Below are 10,786 nucleotides of genomic sequence, written 5' to 3'. Positions count from 1 at the left end.
CGGCTCTTACACTATTCTAGAGAGCAGGGTTGTCCACACGTCAGACATGTCAACAGAATATAATTTTATGAAATTATTCATGGCCTTTTCGTGTACCACATGAAGGCTTTTTGAAAAAAAAAAATCTTAAAATCAACAGTGTAACTTTCCTAAGTTCCGTAACTGTTCTGCCATTGCTTCCTTCTACACACACACATACGCTTTACTACAAAAGCATCATCTAAAGTGAAATCTGATTATTACCCTCTGAAATATCTGGTTCACTGAAGCACGGTCGTCTAACAGAGGTCAGATGCTTGGAGTCTGTGAAGCACATTAATATCAAGTGTATTTTTCGTAAACACAGACGATGTGAAATGGATTTGCCTTTATAAAGTGTGCGTATATATGTATCCTTTGTAATTATATTTCTTATATATACACACCCTCTCTTATACACTTACACTCACACTTCATAAAGTAAAATGCATGTGTTTGCTATATCTAGATAGCAAATATTTATATAGCAAATATTCAAATCCCAAGTATTTGAGATATATATAAATATATTATAATTCTTTATATATAATACTTGGGATTTGAATTTGAGCATTGGAAAATTCTGGCATCAGTAGTCGCCTATATTTACGTCTAACTATGAAAGAAGAAAATGACATGTCCTATGACTACAATAATCCACTTATTTTTATATTCATGCTAGTTTCAGAAGATTCTGCGATTGGAAATAAGAACTTTACTTAACCACTTATGCCTTAACAATGAGTATATTTGCAATTAAGCCACCATTAAGTTTGCAGATGCCCTTTCATGCTATTGAACCTTGGAAATTCTCGTTAAGCCTCTAGCTTTCCAAAATTCTTAAATTGGATTCAAAAATCGCACCTTGTCAATGAATAAAATTCTGATTCAACAAAAAGGAAAACTTAAGCTTTAAAATAATTTTATTTAAAGAAAACCACAAACAAACAAACAAAATCCGTCTCATACTGGCTCTGATGATTAAAAATGCTATTCACGATATTTTAATTTCTGAAAAAGCAAAAGTTTGGAAATCAATTACTTTAAACATACACCCATTTTGGTTAACCCCAATATTGCAGGAGAAACCTTTATTCCCCCCCCCCAACAAATTATAGTTCAAAACCAAAATAATCCTCCTGTTAACTCCCACGAAAATATATCTTGACATGAAAATAGAACGCGCTTTGTGAAGAGAAGTTTGTAGGGATTTTGATAAACTTGACTTTGTGTTTTGTGTATTTGTAACTCAGCTGCCAGATAAAATAATGTCATTGGGTGCGGAATAAAATGAAAAGACTGTTTTGGACTATATATTTTGTTTTGTTGAAAGGCCAATTTTAAAGGTGATTTTGTATGAAGATAGCTTTCACAAGAACGACAGTGGGTATGAAATATCTGTATGCTCTTCTGGTACCCATACACAGAGGATGTATGTGAGTATACACACCATACCACATGCACGTATATGTATATGCATATACAAACTACATAGTTACTAAACTGCTTCGTTTCTGATTGATTTCTAGCATATTACAAATTATTGGACACGGAAGCTATTTTAACCCATGCACCACAGTCAAATAATAAAATCCGTTGCTTAGATCTCCATCCGCTCCCAATAATATTTTGTGCTATGTATTTTACGCCAAATTTTCAGAGAATTCCACTCATTCATACATATACCTCTACTTAATGACCCAACATAAATACTTAAAACAGTCTATCTTGAATCTAGGTCTTCAAGGACAACTGAATATTAAGATAAACAAACATTTCAACCCACATGAATTTCTACAATGAAAATACAACATGGTAAATGGAAGTCTCTCCTCATAGAAACCCAAACTTAAAACATCTGTTTCACACCCAGAAACAATTTTGCCTTCACAAACAAGACCTCAGTTCGCCAGCAAAAAAGCTTTTTCAACGAGCAATGAAATGAAACACAATACACAACCCAAACCTGAGATGTTTGCAAGTGAAAATAAGACTCAATCCGTGTTTTCTTTTTCTTTTTCTCCTCAGACATTTTATACTGAGCAAACAAAAAGAGTAAAAATTGCCTTATACGACCACATAAAACATTTAACTAGAAAATAACATGAGGTAAATGTCTGGCTAAACTGATTTTTGTAATCTCATTGCCATTTTAGACTATTCTAAAAGCCACCTAATCTTATTAAATATACACCGTTCCTAGCAGCTACATACCTAACTAAATACATGCACAAGTCTCCCCTTTAAATAGCGAGAGGGTGTGTTTTAACACATTTGACTGCTCTATTTTCTCAGTGATTTTTATTTCGAGTAAGAATTTAAAAACGACTGCAGCAATTCAGACATAAGTGCGGCGAAGTTTGCAGTGTAAAGTGCATCTTATTATTATTATGCTGAGCATTTTCTGAAACCAGTTACCGATAATGAATAATCCCTTACCTTTTGCTTCATTGTCAGAATTGTCTGTGCTGGTGTCAGTGCTTTTATTCAGGTCTTTCTCTGCTTCCGAAGGGCTTATTTTTGGAGCGGGGGCGCTTGTTTCTGTTTTAATTTCGTTGGTGGGTGTGTTCTGGGTATTATCTGTTTTTGTGTTTTCGGGGAAACTCACTTTAGCCACTGGTGGTGGGGCTTGTTGTTGTTCCAGACGCTCACTCCTTGGGTTCAGACTCGCCCTGGAGTCAAAACTTGTCTCAAACTCATTTGGATTGTTGCAGTTTGGCGTCTTCTCCATAGAGGAATAACCTTGGCCGGCTCGATAGTAGCTAGGAACAGGGACTTCATGATCATTTAGGCAAGAATCAGGCATTTGATTGGGGTAGAGGGCTGTCTCTGTGGCATTTTTCGCCCTTTTATCAGCGTTATACATGCAGCATACATTCTCTTCTTTGACATTGGTAGGGAAAGAGCAGGATGGGAGCTGTCTTGCAACAGGTTGTTCGATTCTGTAAGTATTTTTTGGGTCACACCAAGTGTCTAGCTGAGAAAGGTAAGATGGATAGGTGTTGAGAGACAGGCTGGCGGTATTCACCTCGTCTCTTTTGGAAAGAGACGGGATAATTCCACAGTTTCTCATCATTCCACAGCTGAAATCGCTCCCAGGCTGCATATACATTCCTTGGTTAGAGGAATAATTCTCGCCTCTACAGGTACCGGCCAGCGAGTCCATCAAAAAGGAGTTAGAAGTCACATTGTTGGGACATGACATTGTCAGGGAGGGATTTTAAAGAGGAATACTACAGCCAAGGGCTGACATCTTTTTTTTAGGGAAAAATAGCAGCCCCATAATTATCCACGCATTGGTCCCCCACCACGTGACGGCCAGGCCAATGAGGATTGAAAATGGCCTTGATGATTCAGACGCCGATGACGTCACAAGGGTCAAGTTGTTGCGAGCGGAGAAAACTAGCATAGAGCAACAGCGACATCTATCAGTCTCTGCCGGGTAGGGTGTCCGGGACCTTCACTTTGAACAAAGGAGAAAAGCCCCCGGTTTGCGGGAGTTTGTTTACCAATGAACCAACGCGTGTCTACAGCAGAGCGGGGGGAAACCAAAAAAAAAAAAAAAAAAAAGGGAAGCGAAAGCGCAAATACAAGCAAAGTCAAATCCAAATAAAAAGGTCAGGAAATAACCAACCTTAATCCCCCTTCTTTGCTTTGCCTTGCCTTTCTTTCCCTCTTTTGCCTGAAATAAATCCAATTTCTAGTAAAAGGCAGAGACCTCCCCAAAAAAAAAACCCTAATTCAACTTTCTCCCCCCTCCTTCCCCTCTCTCTTCTTAGCAAGATTCCCGGAGCTGCCCCCCCCCCTTTCTTCTGTAACAGAACTTGAAATATTTTAGTTGCTGTGGTTTGGGTTTTCATCGAACGTTGGGGTGGATTTTGTTTCTTGTTAACGGTGGGGTGGGTGCAGTTCTTTAAAGGGTGGAATTGTAGGATCGATGCCTCTCGAGACCTCTGCTTTGTTTTTTAAAATGTATTTGGAATCAGGAAAAATGTATAAAAAGTTTCACCGAGATGGTTTCAGTCTTTAATTTCGGTGCTTTTTGATCCCCGCATGTCTAAAATAGTCCTGTGTGCATATTTGGAAAGCAGTTTTTTTTTTTAATACCAACAAAAAGCCGTTTTCTTTTTTATTTCCTCTTTGTGTGTGTGTGTGTGTGTGTGTGTGTGTGGTATGGATAAGCCTTGCATCCCTCGAAATAGACTCTGAAAAGACAACGTTTTTTAAAAATAATCAATTTCCAATGTTAACTGTCTTAAGTTTCTTTGCTAAAATAGCGTCTGTGATATGCACAAATCTTGCAAAATAAATGAATTCGTGGGGAGGAAAAGGGTAAATTTGATAAATATGATCGATCTTTAAATACAAAGGGACAACATTGCGATGGTGGGGGTTTGTTTTACCTCTTCAGGAAATAACAAAAAAATCAAAATTGTATTTGACCAAATATTTAGTACATGGATTTCCCAAAACAAACTTCCCGATTTGGTATGATTTTTTACTGTGGGGATTAAAAGAAAAAGTTTGTTTCTTGACAGATGATTTCCCCTTCCCCATTTTGTTAAACTATTTCACTGTTATGTGGGTTTAACTTTTTTCCCCATTTAATTTAACGACCACAGAACAATAACTACTATTCCAAGTGGCGATGGAATTTTTACCTATGTGTTTTCCTTTTGCCTCATTTCTTTACTGGACAGTTTCTAATGTCGTGTAGCAATTAAGATAAATTGTTTTAGTGTATATTAATTTTACTAGGGGGAGGCAATCCTACTTACATAACGCTGATTTTAGGTTAGGCGAGAATGGGACTAGCGTATAAATAAATAAAAAGAAAGAAAGCCTCGAATTTCAAGATCATTACAACCGATTGGAAAGACACACTGGTTCAGAGTCACTTTCAAGGGGAAAAAAGCCATCCCCACGACCTTTCATGAGGGAGGGAAAAAGGAGCAAATCCGGGAAAAAAATAACATAGAAATATGAAAAATTGAACAGGACCATTTTGCGTAATTTGTAGCGCTTTAAAGTGTAGATTATTCAGACTTCTGCAACCATCTTTCCCCAAGGTGTTACAGAACTATTTCACAATTCCACTCTGCTTTAACTTTCAGGAGACTTGCCAATCTTCTCTTCTTCAATCCTCCAGTGTGACAAATTTAAATCTCTTAGGCCGAGACAGCCTAAAACTGCATTATACAATTTTGTGTCCCCCCCTCCCACCTTATACAACATAGTAAAAGGTTTCCTACGCTTCAGACGCCATTTGGTTCCCCTGGAAAGCTATTTGCGACTTTATTGCCTCTATTTGTGTTATCTGCATAGGTCTTTTAAAAACAGTTTGATAGAAATCGTTCAATTTTATGATATCCAACGAAAATTCCACATAATATTTATAAGCAAAGAATAAAACTTTAGTATGGGAACCAATATTTTCTCATTTATAGGTGATGAAATTAAAGACCAACACAATTTTGTATTATACTGCTTTTTCCCCCCTTTTCCCCCCTCTTCTACCTTATTTTTGCAGCTGATCTGGCTACCCAATAATTTATGCTGGTCAGTCAAACATTTCACATGTGCATTTCTGGGACACCAGAATTTGACCTTATAGTTTCCTGGATTGTCTGCCTGCAGATTAAATATGTTTTCCTGATTTTTGCAATGTATTCCTGTGCTTTTGTCAAAGGAAGATATTAATGCGTTGTATGAACCCTAATCAAGATTAAACTTAACATCAAATAATTTGAATTTTCTCTCTCTCTCAGACCCAGAAGCCTTTATAGAATCTGGAGCAAATGTCGTATCGGTGCGTGCGGTTGGAAACAGAAGATCTACCGTGGAAACCTCATATTTTAAGAATGTCTAACTGTTGTGTATATAAAATAAAGATTTACACTGTTAACTCATTTTGTGTACTAGCTTTTGCCAAAACTATCAATTTATGCAAATGTTTGAAAGATTTTAAACTCTCTTTCCAAGATGCTGCTCCAGAGCTTTTGAAACAAATAAGACAGCATACAGAAAAATAAGTTCAATCAAAAATAATATATGATTAAAAAAAACTTCAGCATAGATTTTGTTGTTATATCAAAAGAGAATCGAGGTTAGCAAGGAACACAGAGGACCTCTCCAGGAGACCGAATATTGTTTAAAGTTAAAAATAATTAGAAGTATGATAAACATGGGTCATTAATGGAAAAAGAAATAAAATTCATCAGCTTAAGTAGAACCCCCGTTGGGAAAAATGCTTTCCTCTAATTACAGAAAATAAATACGAACAAACGCTATTAAAACTTAAAAAGAGAGAGCCTATGTGTGTCAAAGACTTTAATAACCTACTTTGAATTTTACACACTTTTAGGAAAACAATATAGATAGATGCTGAATGTTCATACACACAAAGCACACTTTGGTGCAAATGTACATAGATGCCATAGATTCACAGAGATGTGTACACATGTTCATAGATAACTTTCTGTTTCACATAGACATTTGGAATAACCTGTGGTATTTTATTTATACAAGAGCTAAGAAACTAATGAAGTCTATGTCACATAAAAATCTCTCTCTGTGTGAGTGTGTGTGCGTGCGTGTGTGAGAGAGACAGGGGGGCGGGGAGGGGGATCCCCCCTTTTCATGTGTGCCTTTCTCTCAATGCCTATGTATATGAAGCAAGCGGCTGCTGTTCTGCTATTGTCCTTACTAGGAGGTTGTCCTGTTTTGAGTTCCAAAGGCAGATAATTGCCTAAAAATATCAAGAAATCAGCTAATGTGATTCCGCAGAACCTGTGTTCTTTGTTAGACACACATGGTACGTCTTTAAGGGAGGGGAAAAAAGACTCAAACAGCCCATTTTTGCCCTATGAATTTAAAATGCACGTGTATAATATCTCAAACAAAAAATATCTCAAACTTACACATACTATTTTACCTGCCCCCTTTTCAATCTAATTATTTAACCGAGAGTTATGCACAGAATTGCCTCTTATATCCATTGTATTTTTACCAACTTTTCATACATTTTTATTACAAACATTCATTTTCGCGTCTAGGAAGTATTTGGTAGCAACCCTTTAATGATTACCTTAAATTTGTATTTCTGCCCGGTATTATGCCCCCATGTTGCAGCAGAAATAATTCTGATTTATGACAAAGTACACTGGAGTACAATAACAGTGATGCAAAAATAAAACCCACGCCTTTATATGTTGGCTTAGAAACTGTAAACTATCACCACAAGAAATCTATCAAACTTTACAATCCCTCTTATTCTACTTCCTTCTTTCTGAGTAACTTAAGTCATAGCATTATGGAATGATATTATGTTCCTTGAGGTGGCATTGAAAACTGTGTTTACGTTTTTCTACGCCCAACATAGCAGTCTTCAGACTCTAATATAGTGGTTTTACTCTGGTTACCCTTTGATCACGAGGAGAAAATTTGAGAGAGTAATTCAGATACAGGCATGAGTGGTGCGGGTGACAGAAAAAAATAATAGCGTGCCAGGATTTTTTAAAAGTTTATTCAATGGGGAATGTTTCCTGTAATTTTCCAAATGCGTTAACAAACTTAAAGGTTACACAAATAACAGGATTGTTCATATCAGAGGTTGTGAAGTCTGAGCAGTTGCCCTGAGAATCTAAATTCCTATATTCTTCTAAAGCAATAAGCGTTTGGGGCATATTTCATGATATGATTACCTTTGTAAGCTAAAAGGAGAGCTTAAAACGTTTTGAAAATTGGTGCATTTTACTTCTTGGGCGTATTCCTTTGAAAATAATATAATTAGTGAAAAAAAGTGTGTGGAAAAATCAAAAAGTAAAAAGACTTAAGTGCCTGCTGAAATGTTAAAACATACTAAATTAGAAAAATAGCAAAACATTCTGTCTTTGCACATAGGAAATCTGAAGGAAGTTGTATTAAAATGCTGGTATTTTGTTATCGTCGGCAATGCGTGTATAAAGCTGAAATTCCCATCTGCTAAGTGCTTCTAAATAAACATTTTTGTTTCAAATATAGATTTAACCAATTATCAGTCATTAGATGAGTGGTGGGATATTAACAATTCCACTTTTTCATAGGGGAAAAAAGCTATTTCAAAAAAATGGAATACACTTGAATTTCCGCCTCATTGGGTTGAAATATACTACAGATAATTGTTCTAGGATATGATCATTTTATTTTGCTAGATTCACCTAGATCTGAGAATATAGAATTAATAGTAGGTACAGTAGAATTACAGTAAATATCACGAGGGTATACGAATATTTATCTACCTATCTATCTATATTCGGAGAATTACTTAGTTATCTTTAAAGTCCGCAGCCTGAAATATAACCTTGAAACAAACACTCCTGTTTCCTTAAATACTTATTGTTTGCAAAACTGAATTGATTCAAAGAGATTCAGCTCTTTTAACAACCATTTATACAGAAACATACGGTTTATATCAACCACCTTTTAAAAGCACTGGAACCGATGTGTTTAAGAATGTATCACTTAATTCCTAGAAAGGTATTAAGCCCTCTTTTTAACAATTAAAACGAACGAATTTGCCCAACTACTTGTAGCGCATAAACAACTGTAATGTTTATATTAAAGTCTGTTCTTTTGTCTAAAACTAATAAAGTCTTTTATGGGCTCCATCAGCTATATGCTATATTCTAATTCATAAACTAAAGATTAAAAAAGCCTTATGAGGTTGCAAACCACATTCTTGTGGTTTCATGTTGTAATTTAGAAGTTATCAAAAGCAGAAGAACGTGCTTAAATCTAACATATGCTGTGCATCCGTATATTTTCCAACTTTATTAAAGACGGATAAGCAAGGCCTTAATGAGACGCCATTTTGGAAAAAAATAATATAAGTCAGGTTTTAATTTTCTCTTTGATAGCAAAGAGGCACTCAGCCATGCACGCTAACCAGAAGTAGTTTGGCTTTTTTTGTTTTCAACTCTAGTGTTAGTTACAAATGCTTTCATTAAAAACCAGAATTACTTTACAAAAGTGATTTCCTCCCCCCCACCCCCCCATGGTAGAGCCCGCACGATATTTCAACACCAAATTATCTGCCCTCCACCCAGAAGAGGGGTAAACCAGGAGGGGAAAAAATAATGGCCATTCCAAAATGTTACGACCCACGAGAGTCTGCAAGACAAGGAAACTGGGAGAGCAAGCTATTTATTTACATTGTACACAGCCCTGGCTCTCCGTCGGGCTTAGCTATGACTCCTACCAAAGTTACTCGCACACAAATAAATTAATTCACCCTATGATCCACAGGCGAAGATTAGCTCAACTGATGGTCGCTTCCAATCCACTTGCCAAAGCCAATGTCTTTGTTCTTCGGATTTTCTAATCCCATTTTTGCCAAATTCCAAGGCAACGTCAAACCCATGTGGAAAGTGCAAATGGTAACAGGATGGCTTTCCCTCATGGCTATTGTTTGCCGGTCTTGCTGAGTTGCTCAACAGAGTAGTTTATTTACATGTCACCAAAGAGAACTCGCCCTGAGAGGGCCGCACTTATCACACAGTCAAGTTTACGTTCCTCAACTCAAGAACTGTTAGGAGAGTGTGCATGTGAGAGTGGGTTGGTGTCTTTCTGCATGTGTGTGTGTCGTGTGTATGTATATATGTGTGCGTGGTGTGTGAACAGCCTTGTCTAACATAACTACAGTCCCTGTACACTTTATTCTTGGAGGGCATTTGCAGTTCTTTAAAACAAAACAAAAAGTCACCTGCATTTTCTGCAAAAGTGGAAGTGATTTCCCCTGTATGGAAGCCAACTTAAATGTACGTTATTATTCTGCAAAAAAAGCCAATTAGAAGTTTGCTCCCTCGCCTTCTTCCCCCTGTGCAATATTTCACAACAAAGTAACCTACAGCAGCTTCCAATATGTTGTGTAGGGAATCCAGGGAGGAATAGGAAACAGGTCGGGTGTTTGTACGTCACATGGAAAGGTCCTTCACAATTAGTCTGTGTGTCATTAACGTAACTATACAGCAAGCTCCCCCAGCCTATGAGGGAGCATTTATTGTGATGGACATTAGATGGAAATAATAATAAAAAAAACCTTGTAAAACTTTTATGCCAAACAAAGTTATAAAAACTTTTCATGCGTTAAGATATCAAAAGGTTTATAACAATAATAAAGCGTGTGTGCTGTGTGTGTGTTAAAGCTTCTTCGACATGCAATGAACGCGGCGAGGCTGAGTTAAATATTAGCTCATCATAAACGCCACATTTGGCCCAAAATTTGAATTTAAATAAAAATGTGGGTTCTCCTCCGTTCCACACCCCGTGGCCCCCCTAATTCTTTCTCAGGAGGCGGGGACACAGAAAGCCTTTCTGATTCCGCTTTATTACAAAAGGGTTAAAGGTGATGGACTTGACTTTATTGAAGTTCAAAGACATCATATATTCACATTTTTCTTCCTGTGGACCTCTTTCCTCTCCCCTCCGCCGGTACAAGGACATAATCTCAATATACAGAACTCCACTTGCAGGGTTGGCCTTTTGCGGTTAAGTGTGACGATTTAAAAAAAAATACATCACAGGACAACCAAATCAAAGCCAACTATTTCCAAATTCATCCAGTGTGGTAGCCAATCCATCCCCACTTCCTCACCTAGCCCCGCCACACACACACACACACACACACACACACACAGGCAACCACTCCCCCCCCAAAAGAACATTAACAGCCTTTTCCTACATGGCACTGCTGCTTAATGCTGTTGTAAACTCCCACATGGTCTATAAA

General features: G+C 37.1%; 1 protein-coding gene and 1 long non-coding RNA gene across 2 annotated transcripts in view; one reads left to right on the top strand and one right to left on the bottom strand.

The window, feature by feature from the left end:
* The window catches only part of HOXC10 (homeobox C10), a 4,385-nt gene extending 1,147 nt beyond the window's left edge, over nt 1–3,238 (bottom strand). The window contains exon 1 of the mRNA XM_054012209.1: nt 2,458–3,238. Within this exon, the coding sequence (XP_053868184.1) occupies nt 2,458–3,223 (766 nt within the window). The 5' untranslated portion in view covers nt 3,224–3,238. The remainder of the gene's footprint in view (nt 1–2,457) is intronic.
* A 204-nt stretch (nt 3,239–3,442) lies between these two features.
* On the top strand, nt 3,443–5,928 carry LOC128827989 (uncharacterized). Its single transcript, XR_008443146.1, has 2 exons — nt 3,443–3,635; nt 5,787–5,928. It is a non-coding gene; the product is annotated as an uncharacterized LOC128827989 (long non-coding RNA).
* Nucleotides 5,929–10,786: the final 4,858 nt, after the last annotated feature.

The sequence above is a fragment of the Malaclemys terrapin genome, chromosome 23 (genome assembly GCF_027887155.1).
Source record: "Malaclemys terrapin pileata isolate rMalTer1 chromosome 23, rMalTer1.hap1, whole genome shotgun sequence".
NCBI lineage: Eukaryota > Metazoa > Chordata > Testudines > Emydidae > Malaclemys > Malaclemys terrapin.
This window is presented reverse-complemented; position numbering and strand designations above follow the sequence as displayed.